At 43.9% G+C, this 16308-nt stretch overlaps 1 protein-coding gene across 1 annotated transcript in view; it reads left to right on the top strand.

Moving 5' to 3' along the window:
- Positions 1-16308, top strand: part of cfap74 (cilia and flagella associated protein 74) — a 90728-nt gene that overhangs the window by 46282 nt on the left and 28138 nt on the right. The window contains exons 21-22 of the mRNA XM_073819808.1: positions 108-275; positions 6250-6383. Coding sequence (XP_073675909.1) covers positions 108-275; positions 6250-6383 — 302 coding nt within the window. The remainder of the gene's footprint in view (positions 1-107; positions 276-6249; positions 6384-16308) is intronic.

The raw sequence follows: 16308 nt of genomic DNA on the forward strand, positions 1-16308 counted from the left end.
TACCCTTGAATGCATGTCACATGAAAATGCAAACTTCATAATTGTACAGGATTGTTTAGAATGGAGTCCATTGAATAACATTACTTATTGTGCTTTGACTAGGTGAGGCCTGTCCGTTTATGGTCCATGCGGTCATCACCAGCTCGGACCTGCAGTTTAACCACACTGAGGTGGACTTTGGACACTGCTCCATTTATGAGTCTGCTCAGATAACTGTGCGTCTCACTAACTCTTCCTTGTTACCTCAGGAGTTTGGCTTTGTGGGTAATCCTAAGGTGAGCACAATATTGAGTGAACACTAGGTTTTTGACACACACTTCACAAAACCAACACTAAACAAATGCCACATAACCTCAATCTTCTTCCCTTAAATTAACAGTTTACCCCCCAAAAAAAACGCTTCGGGTTTCGCATGAAACCCTAGTTCCTCCAGGGAACGAGATGCTGCGTCAATATGCTTTTGAAACGCCTCCAGCGTGACCACGCTCTGAAATCACGTGTATAATCAGTCCAATAGAGAAGCGTGTGTGATGTCACGGACAGGGTGACGTCAGGAACCAGGAAGCTATAAAGCACATGCGGTGAATGCAGCCGGCAGCTTCTGCCACCAGGAGCGCTGCAGGGATGCCGGAATTGTGGTAGGCGACGCAGCGTCTCGTTCCCTAGAGGAACTAGGTTTTCATACGAAACCCGAGGCGTTCCCCTTCGGGAACGTCGAGCTGCGTCAATACGGTTTGGGAACGAAATGCCCACGCCGCCAGAATTTCAAAGCCCTGCTCTGTGTGGAGCAGGTGGAGAGAAAGGGCGAAAGTAGCCCGAGTGAAACGACCGGCCTCAGCCCACTCGTGGAAGGGCGAAAGTAGCCCAGGGTGATAGATGCTATTAAGCAGGAAAGTGTGGCCTCAGCCGTCTTATACGAAGGGCAAAGTAGCCCCGAGTGAAACGAGCGGCCTCAGCCCACTCGTGGAAGGGTGAAAGTAGCCCAGGGTGATACATGCTACTAAGCAGGAGAGTGCGGCCTCAGCCGTCTTATACGAAGGGCGAAAGTTGCCCGAGTGAAACGAGTGGCCTCAGCCTACTCGTGGAAGGGTGAAAGTAGCCCAGAGTGATTGCTGCTATTAAAGCAGGAAAGTGCGGCCACAGCCGTCTCATAAGAGGGGCGAAAGTAGCCCAGAATAATTGCTAAAAATGAAGCAGGAAAGGAGCGGCCCCAGCCGACCTGTAGAAAGGGCGAAAGTAACCCTAGTAAAACGAGTGGCCTCAGCCTACTCGGGAAAGGGGCGAAAGAAGCCCCGAATACTTGCTGCTAGTAATGCAGACAGAACGGTCTCAGCCGATTGAAAAGGCGAAAGTAGCCTCAATAAAGGGGCCTCGGCCCAGTCATCAGGATGACGATAGTAGTATGAGTAATAACTGCTAAAGCAGAAGGAGCAACCTCAGTTGACTTGAAAAAGGCGATAGAAGCCTAGGTAAGAGAGCGGCCTCACCGCTTTAAAGGACGACAGTCCAAGGTTAGGTAGTCCTACTAGTGGTAAGAGCATCCGAGAGGAGAGCATAGGAGCCCAGAGTATAGGGGAGGTGTAACTCATAAAATCTGACAAATGTAAGCGGTGTAGACCATCCTGCAGTGTTACAAATATCTTGCAGGGAAACCCCTGCCATAAAAGCCTTGGACGCTGCAACTTTGCGGGTCGAATGTGCCTTGGTTTCCAAAGGAGAGGGAAGACCAGAGGACTTATAGGAGATAGAAATGGCATCCGAAATCCACCGACTTAGAGTTAGCTTAGAAGCTGGAAGACCTTTATTACGAGGACCGAAACACACAAATAACTGGTCCGTCTTCCTCCACAGGGCAGCTCTGTGGACGTATGTGTCCAGTGCTCGCAATGGACACATACAGTTAAGCTTCTGTTGCTCTGGTTCCGAAAAGGGAGGAGGACAGAAGGCCTGGAGCACTACAGGCCGTGGTACTACTGAGGGCACCTTGGGTACGTAACCCGGTCTAGGGTGCAAGAACGCTTTGACCATCCCGGGGGCAAAGTCTAGATATGAAGGGGCCACTGAAAGGGCCTGTAAATCACCAACTCTCTTCAGAGAGGAAATAGCCAATAGAAAGGCAGTCTTAAAGGACAAAAGCCTGTCCGAGATTTCTTCAATAGGCTCGAAAGGAGGATTACATAGAGCCTCTAACACCACGGCCAAGTCCCACGTGAGGACGCATGAGCGCACCGGGAGCCTCAGCCTCAGCACACCACGGAGAAAACGCGACTCCAAGTGAAGTCTCCCGAGGGAGGTAGCACCGAAGGGAGCATGGAAAGCATCTATGGCCACCACGTAGCCCTTCAGTGTAGAATGTGCATTACCGGCCGTAAGGTGGGCCTGCAAGAAGTCCAGCACTGAACCTATTGGGCAGTGAACTGGGTCAATTTGGTGCTGATTGCACCACAGGACAAACATATTCCACTTCCCAGTGTACATTTTCCTCGTGGAGGGAGCTCTGGATTGGAGGATGGTCTCAACAACCTCGGTTGAGAGACCGGAAGCTAGGAGTTGTGCCCCCTCAGGGGCCACACCCATAACTTCCATAGCTCCGGGTGAGGGTGCAGGATCGCACCCCCTGCCTGAGAGAGGAGATCTCTCCTGATGGGAATTTCCCATGGAGGGCCATCTAGAAGAGAAAACAGGTCTGAGAACCATTCTCGACCCGGCCAGAACGGAGCCACTAGCAGGAGGCGAATTCCGTCCTGGCGCACTCTTTCCAGAACTCCTGGGAGCAGAGCGATCGGGGGAAAGGCGTACAGACGAAGCCTCGGCCACATCTGCACCTCAGCCCCTGCCTCGACAGGACGTCTGCTCCCACATTGAGATGTCCAGGGATATAAACTGCCCTCAGTGAGAGAAGTTTTCCCTGGGACCACACAAGGATCTGGTGTGCCAGCTTGTTCAAGGGGCGTGACCGCAGACCTCCTTGGTGATTGATGTAGGCGACCACTAATGTGTTGTTGGTTCGGACCAACACATGGTGATCTCTCAGGTCTGGGAGAAAATGTTTTAAGGCTAGAAACACAGCCCGCATTTCTAGGCAATTGATATGCCCTGTGAGATGGTGACCACTCCACAGACCCTGGGCTGAGCGGCCACTCATGATCGCTCCCCATCCGTTGAGGGAAGCGTCTGTCGTTAGTGTCACACGACGACATGAGGCTCCCAGCACCGGACCTTGCGATAGGAACCAAGGTTTCTTCCATACGTCCAGGGCACGGAGGCAGCACCGCGTGACCCTGATCAAACGGAATGGGTTGCCCCTCGGGGAAAACCCTTTGGTTCTGAGCCACCACTGTAAAGGACTCATATGCAGCAGGCCAAAAGGAATCACGTTGGACGCGGCTGCCATGAGACCTAGCAGAACTTGAAACGGCTTTACAGTGAGTGAACGGTCTTCTTTGACTCTCTTGACTGCGTGAATGATCGACTCTTTCCGAGCGGGAGACATTTGTGCCCGCATCGTGGTCGAGTCCCAAACTACTCCCAGATAAGTGGTTCTCTGAGCTGGAGAAAGAACACTTTTCTTGGAGTTCAGTCTTAACCCCAGAGCTTTCATATGGATGAGAACGACATCTCGATGTCGAATCGCCATTTCCCTTGACTGCGCTAGTATAAGCCAGTCATCTATGTAGTTTAGTATGTGGATGCCCTGGAGTCGCAGAGGAGCCAGCGCAGCATCCACACATTTGGTGAAAGTTCGAGGTGAGAGTGCTAGACCGAAAGGAAGAACTTTGTACTGGTAAGCTTTGCCCCCAAAAGCGAACCTGAGGAACTTCCTGTGTTGTGGAAGGATGGAGACATGGAAGTAGGCGTCCTTAAGATCTATCGTGACAAACCAGTCCTGGACCTGATTTGAGACACGACCTGCTTTACAGTAAGCTGCTCCCGTCCAGCAGCCCCAGAGCTAGAGCGGCGAGGAAGAAACCTCTGGAATGCCGCCGCCTGCTGCTGTGCTTGCTGAAACCTGTCGACGACGGAAGGAACCGTGTAGCCGAACAGGCTAGTCGGCACAAGCGGGGCATCTAACAGGAAAACCCTGTCGCGGTCTTTCATTTCTGACAGGGTTAACCAGAGGTGTCTCTCTGAGACCACCATGGCTGACTTAGACCGCCTAATGGCACGGGCGGTCTCCTTGGTGGCACGCAGAATGAGGTCGGCAGTACGACGCAGCTCGCTGACGTCAACTGCCGCCCCGTCCTCGCCCTCATCAAGCTCCTTCAGCAGGTCGGCCTGATATGCTTGCAGCACTGCCATGGTATGAAGGCAGGCTGCGGCCTGACCCGCTGCCGAGTACCCTTTCCCCAGCAAAGAAGATGTAGTTCTGAGCGGTTTGCTAGGGAGTGCCGAGGCCTTTAGGGACGAAGCCGAACTAGGGGACAGATAGCTCGAAAGTGTCTGTTCTACCTGCGGCATCGCCCCGTAACCGTGTTCACGAGCCCCGACCACTTTGCAATAGGTGTAGGCGGAAGGGGAGTGAACATGTGCCGAGAATGGCTTTCCCAACGATTTCGACAACCTCGGTGTGGAGATCGGGGAAAAATGGCAGACCTCGGCGTGGAGGTTGGGCTTTGGGGCGCAGAAACCTTTCATCTAGTTTTGTCTTTTGTTTCTGCTCCCCGGTCACCACGTCCGGCCAACTGATATTGAGCTTGGCAACGGCACGGGTGACCGCCTCCACTAACTCCTCATACTCGACTGGCTGGGAGGGCGTGGGACCAGCCTGCTCGCCCATCTCCGTATCCTCCTCGGAGGAGGAAGATAAACGGAGGGGCGAGTGCTCCTCCTGATGGGAAGAAGCCGCGGTGCGGGCTTCCACACCAGAGAGGCGCATGGATCTGGCAGAGGAGGATGGAGAAAGGGGCTCACTCGTCTCCAAACTCGATACCACATCCAACTGCGAGCCCCACGAATGCAGGCGCCGCTCTGCCTCAGCAGAAGCGGGACCCGATCCGCGGGGAACGCTGGTGAGGGCTCCTTCCTCAAAAAGAGCCCTCCGGGAGCGAAGCGTGCGGAGAGGAAGCCGCAAGTAATGCACAAAGTAAGACTCCTCGAAGGCTGACTGGGCATGCCTCGCCCCCAAGCAAGCCACACACAAAGTGTGTGTGCCCTCGGCCGTGATATAGCGTTGGCACGGAGGAACACAACGTTTGAAACGCTTGCTATCGCCCATTTTCTATCTAAGTCAACACTCAAATAAAAGTGAAGCAAACTGGCCTCGAAAAACAGTGTTGATGGACAAACACACACACAGAGCACGACTGAAAGACAGAAGCTGCCGGCTGCATTCACCGCATGTGCTTTATAGCTTCCTGGTTCCTGACGTCACCCCGTCCATGACGTCACACACGCTTCTCTATTGGACTGATTACACACGTGATTCAGAGCGTGGTCACGCTGGAGGCGTTTCCAAAGCGTATTGACGCAACTCGACGTTCCCGAAGGGGAACTAATGCCATATGTGACCCTGGGGCACAAAACCTCAAGTATCAAGTGGCACAGGTATATTTGTAGCAATAGCCAAAAATACATTGTATGGGTCAAAATGATCGATTTTATGCCAAGTAAACTTCATGTTCCATGAAGATATTTTGTAAATTTCCTACCGTAAATATATCAGAACTTAATTCTTGATTAGTAATATGCATTGCTAAGAACTTAATTTGAACAACTTTAAAGGCGATTTTCTCACCATTTAGATTTTTTTGCACCCTCAGATTACAGATTTTCAAATAGTTGTATCCTGTCCTATAGTATTCAAATATTGTCCTATCCTAACAAAGCATACATCAACATAAAACATATTTATTTTTCAGATGATGTATAAATCTCAATTTAAAAAAAATTGTGGTCCACGGTCACATATGATCTTTTTTTGAACAACACAATTTTTTTGAGCTCAACATATGCAAACATGCAAAAACATCTGAGAATGTAAGCATTTTTCCCAAATTAATCAAAATGAGGAAAAACAATAAATACAGTACACATCAGAACCTGTCCTGTTACAGCAGGGTTTGCCTCAACTGCGCTCAGATTTAGAGAAAATTTATAATATATAAGAATATATACGATCAAATTCAATAAAAAAAAAACTTCAAAAACTAAAAAATTCAATTCTGATTATGAGATTCAGAGGCCTTGAAGATATAAAAATACATGTACAAATATGTTTCTCTCTCTCTCTCTCTCTCTCTCTCTCTTCAGTTTATTGACATCCAGCCTAATGATGGTTTTGGCACTTTGCTGCCTTTACAATGCATGGACATTTACTTGATCTTCAGTCCATCAAAGGCAGGGGAATACAACTTCACACTCACATGCAAAACGAGCATTAACAGGTAAGAAAAAGAGAAACAACTTCCACGTAGCGACTGCATACTTAAAGACAGCATTCTGTTGCATTATTATTTTGCATTAAAAATGTTCAGAAATCAAACAATGCAAAATTTATTCAAAGATATCTCCAAAAATGCACAAAATAATGCAGTGCAGTTTACTATAAATTCATAATATTTTTACATAAGTAACTATTAGAGACTTATTTGAGGTGTAATATGTTGTCATGTATATATGTCATACAGTGATCACAAGCTCTGCATAGGTTAAACAGATTTTTGGTTTTTGGTGACTTGTCTCTGGCTGTTCCCAAAACTGTATCTGTTTTTAATGTAACAGTCCCGCAAATAATACATGTATATGGCAAATAAGAGGATCTCTAGACACTTTGAAAAACCGCTGTGCCCAGGGGCGGACTGGCCATCGGGAGAACCGGGACAATTCCCGGTGGCCTGGCAGCCAATTTGGCCCTCTGCCATTTTTTTTTTAATTTATATTTTATTTTCATATATATTGTTGTTGTTGTTTCTGTTGGCTGCCGAATGTACTAAAGTGATTATTTCCAAATTCGCCATTCAATAATAATACTCTAATAAATCGGAATCCGGTTCGTCTTGACTGACAACGCAATTCGCCATGCGCACGCTCCGCCAAAAGAATGCAAGACTCGAGAATGGAGAGCCCAGGTGGAGCAGAGAGTCGAAACTGTCCCGTTCAGTACTTAATTTACAGGTCAGATACATCTGTAAATGGACTATTGTAGTTTTGTTTACTTAGTTAAACTGCTTGCAAATATTATCAATAGCAGTCCGTTCGCTGAAAAATTAACAAAATGGCATAACTTGTAAAGAGTAGGAACTTAGCAGACAAATATTCACATTGTTTTATAACACGTTTAGAGGGAGCTAAGGCTAACAACAATACAACCCTTACAAAAATTAACCAAGTTTTCACTAAATACCAAAAAACATTGTTACCATAGTTAAACTATGGTAACCACAAATTAACAAAGGTTTTGCTACACTTGGTATTTGTAGTAAATGGTATTTGTAGTAAAACTCTGGTTATACAAATTGTAATCAAAATGCCAAAAAAAACAAAACAAAAAAACACGGTTACTACTATACTTTTACCATAGGCCTAATTAAACCATGGTTAATTTTCCTAAGGACAAAACATGACCCATAATAATGCAAAAAATTCAGTATTAGGATTTTACTAAAGATATATTCAAGATGTAGCTATTATTGTAGGCCAACAGTTTTGACATTTGAACAACAGCACATGGTCCTAATGTAATACTTACATTTTTATAAAAAGGTAAATGGAAGTTCAAGAGATAATCTTTAATTATTTTGCGTGGCACCAGTCAGTGGATTATACTTTTTTATTGTCCATGGTTTCAGAATTTGTTGTGGGTTTTTGGGATGGCCTGGATGAGTGTGTGATTTCCCGGCCTGAAATTTTGTCCCAGTCCGCCCCTGGCTGTGCCCCTGTAAAATATTGTCTGACAATGAAGATTACCACATATCGACCTGAGAATCATTTTCCCTAATGTGTTTCAGCATTATATTATCAATCATCTTTGCTCAATTATATATATTTACTGAAAATTTTAATTATTCACAATTTTGTTCTATGACTTATAAGGTTATATGACCTTTTTGGACAACAAAAAAAATATAAAAAATAAAAAAAATATCTGCTCATTTTTTTAAACAGTGAATCAGCTTGGAACCTTAAAAAAAAGTTGCAAAACTATCACAGAATATTCAAAGTGTTCTAAGGGCATACGATAGGGTTTGGTGACCTTTACTGTTGATCTGCTGTGCATGACTGTGTGTTAAATGAATTTCGAATGTGATATTGGATTACTGTGACCAATGTTGGGCAAAGTTACTTTTAAAAGTAATGCATTACAATATTGAGTTACTCCCTAAAAAAATAACTAATTACGTTACTTAGTTACTTTTTATGGAAAGTAATGTGTTGCGTTACTTTTGCATTACTTCTTAAATCTGGGCAGGGCTTGCTTGTTTGTTTTTAATATAAAAAGTTCTATTTTTGGCAAATGTAAAAGCCTTTTTACACCTAAAGCCTCAGGCTTAAAGAAAAGTAAATTCACGCAATAAAAAAAGGAAAACAAATGTTTTAACAAAAGCGAAGGTAGGCAGCAAAGACATTGATTAATAAAATGGGATTAAATACATAAAGGATATTTGTATTATTTAACATATTTAATTATTGCATCGTTGCATTGGATTTCACTGTTCTTACTCATTTTGAGAAATACTTTTAGTGAGTGTGATGAATTAATGCATGTTGACATTTATTCTAGAACTAAAGTAACATCTTACTCACAATTTCTCTCAACATGGGGACAGGAGAGCTTTTGATCAATAAATGAGAGAAAAAGTAACTGGCATTACTTATTTGAAAAAGTAACTCAGATATTTTCTTGTCAATTAAAAATGAATGCGTTACTTTACTAGTTACTTGGAAAAGTTATATTATGACATAACTTGCATTACTTGTAATGCATTACCCCCAACACTGATTGTGACATTAAAGCTGCAAATGTAATTTAGAGTAGTAAAGGGTTGTGATTAAGTATTATAAACTGTAGTTCACACACGAAACAAGAATTGTCTTCATTTTAGAAATCTGGTCTTCTTAACTCTCTGTGAGCAAGTCAACTGCCTCTCAACTGCAAAATGTAGCTAACTATATTGTCCATAACTATTTGGATAAGATTTGGATAAGATTCCAAGAAATATACATTAACATGATGATTTTCAGTAAAGCTGCTTTAAAACAATACATGTTATAAAAATGCAATATACAGATTTATTTGACTGGGCAAGTCTAAAAAAATATATATTCATGCATTTAATTTGCAGAAGTCAGAAGTATTTTCTCATGGTTTCCTACATTTTAACAGCTTAATGTTTGAAAAAAGCCACATGGCAAGTTGATCTACCCTGGTCACTAGAGCTAGATTTAAACATAATGGTGCATTGAAGAACACAAAGCTTTAACTTAAATGGCCCCATCTAGTGGCCAACAGTCCAAACTAAACTAGAGTTCTGGGGCTGTGTTCACAAACATTTATCTTACCACTAAGAGTTCACCTAAACAGCAGTACACATTCTATGGTATATCTATTCATAAAGCTGATCAGTTGGAGGAATTAAACAGTACAACTATTGCAATGAGTGGACGTGGTGAGATTATATGTCCTCCTTTGCTTTTTCATTTACCCTCCCCCCAGTATAGCTGGAGATGTCTAACATAACCCATTTACAGAAGGAGTGGTTGTGGTGAGATAATGCAACCCCTTTTGTGTTGTTGGTTGTCCTTACTCCATCACACCTGGAGGATTCATGCAGTAAGGACTGCTGAGAGAAAACTATTGAGGGGTGGTTGTGGTGCAGCCCCATTGTTCTTGTTGGAGACCCACCCTCCAGTGCTGCTGGAGGTGTTAAGCAGTTAGTCATGAGCAGTAGGCACTGATGAGACAATGTGGTGCTTGTATCACTATAAATAAGTATTATTATATAGTATTTCTCATCAGTCCCTCTCCAACATATCAGCAAAGAGGTGTAAACATGGTTATTTTGTTTGCACATTTCTTGAAGATTTGTGGGGAATGAGTGGGTTGACTTCACGATATGCATCCCACATCATCATCCGTGGTTCCCTCCTGTTAGTAGGTGATTGTGCAGTTAGGCACACTTCCTTGGCGAGCTCACTGTAACCATAGCAACCATTGCTGAGATGTCTATGTATGGAGATAGAGCAGGCTTATCACATCAGGAGACGGCTTTCTCTTTTGCCTGTTCCTTTGTTGTCCACTGAGAGCAGTGCTTCAACATGTTGAGAATTAGAATCTGTGTAGGTATTCTCCCCTTAGGGGTGGTAGGTGATGCTGAAAGCTTAGCGCCCCTCCATTGTAAACTGGAGTATGATGCACGCTGGCACATTTCAATACTCAGTGGTAAAATGCTTTCAGTTTTCTCCCTTCACCTGCCTGTAGTCAGCCTTTTTACCTATTGGTCTGTGGAGTAGGATGGCTGACAGGGCAGCGGTACAGTGAGGGGACAAAATATTTGATCCCCTGCTGAATTTGTACGTTTGCCCACTGACAAAGAAATTATCAGTAATTTTAATGGTAGGTTTATTTTAACAATGAGAGAATAACAAAAAAGCTATAAACTAAATAAGTATTTGATCCCCTATCAATCAGTAAGATTTCGGCTCCCATGTGTCTTTTATACAGGTCACAAACTGAGATTAGGAGCACTCTCTAAAAGGGAATGCTCCTAATCTCAGCTTGTTACCTGTATAAAAGACACCTGTCCACAGAAGCAATCAATGAATCAGATTCCAAACTCTCCACCATGGCCAAGACCAAAGAGCTGTCCAAGGATGCCATGGACAAGATAGTAGACCTACACAAGGCTGGAATGGGTTACAAGACCATCGCCAAGCAGCTTGGTGAGAAGCTGACAACAGTTGTTGCGATTATTCGCAAATGGAAGAAACACTAAATAACTGTCAATCTCCCTCAGTCTGGGGCTCCAACATTTCACCTCGTGGAGTTTCAATGATCATGAGAACAGTGAGGAATCAGACCAGACCTACACAAGAGGATCTTGTCAATGATCTCAAGGCAGCTGGGACCATAGTCACCAAGAAAACAATTGGTAACACACTACGCAAAGATGACTGAAATCCTGCAGCGTGTGTGCAAACCTGGTGGCCAACTACAAGAAACGTCTGACCTCTGTGATTGCCAACAAGGGTTTTGCCACCAAGTACTAATTCATGTTTTGCGAAGGGGTCAAAAACTTATTTCACTCATTAAAATGCAAATCAATTTGTAACTTTTTTGAAATGCATTTTCCTGTCTCTCACTGTTAAAATAAACCTACTATTAAAATTATAACAAGGATGTCCCATTCTGTCTTTTTTACCCTTTAAAGTAAGGTTAAATGCTGTTTTCTTCAAAAGAGGCCACCACTCACATAGTTTCCCAATTTTCTTTTTTTCTGTTTATTTGTGTTGTTTTTTTGTTTTTGTTTTTAAACACCACTTTGTTTATGCTTGAAGTGAACTTTTGCATGTTTGGTGATTACATTAACTGTTTTGGACTGCTGTCTTGAACTGAACATGACACATCTGGTGTGTAATACACAGCGATGCACTTCTCACCCTGTGTGCAACCACCTTTAGGCACATCTCCTTCAGACAATAAAGTTTATTATGCGTGACATAGACCCCCCTTTCTATGCACAGGCACTACTTGTGAGGTCATAGGACTTCCATCTGTTGATGATCATTGTCATGTTTCTACACGTGCTTCGGATGCCGGTCACACCTGCATGTGTGCCCATAGTGTCAATAGCATGAAGCAGTGTCTTGTTCTCTTCTCAAGGAACCGGGTTATATAGCCCTAAGATGTTTTGTTATATATTAATGTCGCCTGGAGGGGTTTGATCTGCCGGGTCACATCTGTCTTTCCTGGCATTATCAGCTGTTACTAGGCCTGGTCCTGTCGAGTTTGGTTATACTATTCAGCAAACTGTCTCTTGTAATAATGAACATGTAATAGATTCTTAGTGATTATGTTTATGACCATGTGCTGCATGATTACAGGTGTATCTCAGTAAATTAGAATGTCGTGGAAAAGTTCATTTATTCAACTCAAATTGTGAAATTTGTGTATTAAATAAATTTAATGCACACAGACTGAAGTAGTTTAAGTCTTTGGTTCTTTTAATTGTGATGATTGGCTCACATTTAAAGGGGTCATCCGGTGCCACATGCACTTTTACAAGCTGTTTGAACTGAAATGTGTGTTAGGAGTGTGTGTACACAACCACCCTAGAATGACAAAGTGTTGTTCGTCTCTTTACCACAGTAAACACACCGCGTTCAGCTCTGTACCACAGTAAACACACCGCGATCGTCTCTTTACCACAGTAAATACACCGCGTTCAGCTCTGTACAACAGTAAACACATTGTGTTCGTCTCTTTACCACAGTAAACACATCGCGTTCGTCTCTTTACCACAGTAAACACAGTAAACACACCGCGTTCGTCTCTTTACCACAGTAAACACACCGCGTTCGTCTCTTTACCACAGTAAACACACCGCGTTCGTCTCTTTACCACAGTAAATACACCGCGTTCAGCTCTTTACCACAGTAAACACACCGCGTTCGTCTCTTTACCACAGTAAACACATCGTGTTCGTCTCTTTACCACAGTAAACACACCTTGTTCGTCTCTTTACCACAGTAAACACAGTAAACACACCGCGTTCTTCTCTTTATCACAGTAAACACACCACGTTCGTCTCTGTACCACAGTAAACACAGTAAACACACCGTGTTCGTCTCTTTACCACAGTAAACACACCGCGTTCAGCTCTGTACCACAGTAAACACACCGCGATCGTCTCTTTACCACAGTAAATACACCGCGTTCAGCTCTGTACAACAGTAAACACATTGTGTTCGTCTCTTTACCACAGTAAACACATCGCGTTCGTCTCTTTACCACAGTAAACACAGTAAACACACCGCGTTCGTCTCTTTACCACAGTAAACACACCGCGTTCGTCTCTTTACCACAGTAAACACACCGCGTTCGTCTCTTTACCACAGTAAATACACCGCGTTCAGCTCTTTACCACAGTAAACACACCGCGTTCGTCTCTTTACCACAGTAAACACATCGTGTTCGTCTCTTTACCACAGTAAACACACCTTGTTCGTCTCTTTACCACAGTAAACACAGTAAACACACCGCGTTCTTCTCTTTATCACAGTAAACACACCACGTTCGTCTCTGTACCACAGTAAACACAGTAAACACACCGTGTTCGTCTCTTTACCACAGTAAACACACCGCGTTCAGCTCTGTACCACAGTAAACACAGTAAACACACCGCGTTCTTCTCTTTATCACAGTAAACACACCACGTTCATCTCTGTACCACAGTAAACACACCGCATTCTTCTCTTTATCACAGTAAACACATCGTGTTCGTCTCTTTACCACAGTAAACACACCGCGTTCTTCTCTTTATCACAGTAAACACAGTAAACACACCGCGTTCGTCTCTTTACCACAGTAAACACATCGTGTTCGTCTCTTTACCACAGTAAACACAGTAAACACACCGCGTTCTTCTCTTTATCACAGTAAACACAGTAAACACACCGCGTTCGTCTCTTTACCACAGTAAACACATCGTGTTCGTCTCTTTACCACAGTAAACACAGTAAACACACCATGTTCTTCTCTTTACCACAGTAAACACACCACGTTCATCTCTGTACCACAGTAAACACAGTAAACACACCGTGTTCGTCTCTTTACCACAGTAAACACACCGCGTTCAGCTCTGTACCACAGTAAACACACCGCGTTCAGCTCTGTACCACAGTAAACACACCGTGTTTGTCTCTGTACCACAGTAAACACACCGCGTTCAGCTCTGTACCACAGTAAACACATCGTGTTCGTCTCTTTACCACAGTAAACACAGTAAACACACCGCGTTCTTCTCTTTATCACAGTAAACACAGTAAACACACCGCGTTCGTCTCTTTACCACAGTAAACACATCGTGTTCGTCTCTTTACCACAGTAAACACAGTAAACACACCATGTTCTTCTCTTTACCACAGTAAACACACCACGTTCATCTCTGTACCACAGTAAACACAATAAACACACCGTGTTCGTCTCTTTACCACAGTAAACACACCGCGTTCAGCTCTGTACCACAGTAAACACACCGCGTTCAGCTCTGTACCACAGTAAACACACCGTGTTTGTCTCTGTACCACAGTAAACACACCGCGTTCAGCTCTGTACCACAGTAAACACATCGTGTTCGTCTCTTTACCACAGTAAACACAGTAAACACACCGCGTTCGTCTCTTTACCACAGTAAACACATCGTGTTCGTCTCTTTACCACAGTAAACACAGTAAACACACCATGTTCTTCTCTTTATCACAGTAAACACACCACGTTCATCTCTGTACCACAGTAAACACAGTAAACACACCGTGTTCGTCTCTTTACCACAGTAAACACACCGCGTTCAGCTCTGTACCGCAGTAAACACACCTTGTTTGTCTCTGTACCACAGTAAACACACCGCGTTCAGCTCTGTACCACAGTAAACACACCGTGTTCGTCTCTGTACCACAGTAAACACACCGCGTTCAGCTCTGTACCACAGTAAACACATCGCGTTCGTCTCTGTACCACAGTAAACACAGTAAACACACCGTGTTCGTCTCTGTACCACAGTAAACACACCGCGTTCAGCTCTGTACCACAGTAAACACAGTAAACACATCGTGTTCGTCTCTGTACCACAGTAAACACACCACGTTCAGCTCTGTACCACAGTAAACACAGTAAACACACCGTGTTCGTCTCTGTACCACAGTAAACACAGTAAACACACCGCGTTCAGCTCTGTACCACAGTAAACACACCGTGTTTGTCTCTGTACCACAGTAAACACACCGCGTTCAGCTCTGTACCACAGTAAACACATCGTGTTCGTCTCTTTACCACAGTAAACACAGTAAACACACCGCGTTCGTCTCTTTACCACAGTAAACACATCGTGTTCGTCTCTTTACCACAGTAAACACAGTAAACACACCATGTTCTTCTCTTTATCACAGTAAACACACCGCGTTCAGCTCTGTACCGCAGTAAACACACCTTGTTTGTCTCTGTACCACAGTAAACACACCGCGTTCAGCTCTGTACCACAGTAAACACACCGTGTTCGTCCCTGTACCACAGTAAACACACCGCGTTCAGCTCTGTACCACAGTAAACACATCGCGTTCGTCTCTGTACCACAGTAAACACAGTAAACACACCGTGTTCGTCTCTGTACCACAGTAAACACACCGCGTTCAGCTCTGTACCACAGTAAACACAGTAAACACATCGTGTTCGTCTCTGTACCACAGTAAACACACCACGTTCAGCTCTGTACCACAGTAAACACAGTAAACACACCGTGTTCGTCTCTGTACCACAGTAAACACACCGCGTTCAGCTCTGTACCACAGTAAACACAGTAAACACACCGCGTTCAGCTCTGTACCACAGTAAACACAGTAAACACATCGCGTTCGTCTCTTTACCACAGTAAACACACCGTGTTCGTCTCTGTACCACAGTAAACACAGTAAACACACCGTGTTCGTCTCTGTACCACAGTAAACACACCGCGTTCAGCTCTACCATAGAGAATTTTTAATCAAAGTATATTACAAACTTTTCATTAGGACCCTAAAGCATCATATTAACTTGTGGAAAATGGGTATCGGATGACCCCTTTAACAAAAACCCACCAATTCACTATCTCAACAAATTAGAATACTTCATAAGACCAATAAAAAACCATTTTTAGTGAATTGTTGGCCTTCTGGAAAGTATGTTCATTTACTTTATATGTATTCAATACTTCGTAGGGGCTCCTTTTGCTTTAATTACTGCCTCAATTCGGCAATTCTTGATGCCTTGACCCCAGTCCATTCCTTGTTAAGTTCACCCAAATTCTTGAATCGATTTTGCTTGACAAGCCTCTTAAGGCTGCGGTTCTTTTGGTTGGTTGTGCATCTTTTTCTTCCATACTTTTTCCTTCCACTAAACTTTCTGTTAACATGCTTGGATACAGCACTTTGAACAGCTAACTTCTTTGGCAATGAATGTTTGTGGCTTACCCTTCTTACCCTGATTGTCTTCTGGACAACTGTCAGATCAGCAGTCTTCCCCATGATTGTGTAGCCTAGTGAACCAAACTGAGAGACCATTTTGAAGGCTCAGGAAACAAGTTTGCAAGTGTTTTGAGTTGATTAGCTGATTGGCATGTC

The sequence above is a fragment of the Garra rufa genome, chromosome 15 (assembly GCF_049309525.1).
Source record: "Garra rufa chromosome 15, GarRuf1.0, whole genome shotgun sequence".
In the NCBI taxonomy this organism is placed as follows: domain Eukaryota; kingdom Metazoa; phylum Chordata; class Actinopteri; order Cypriniformes; family Cyprinidae; genus Garra; species Garra rufa.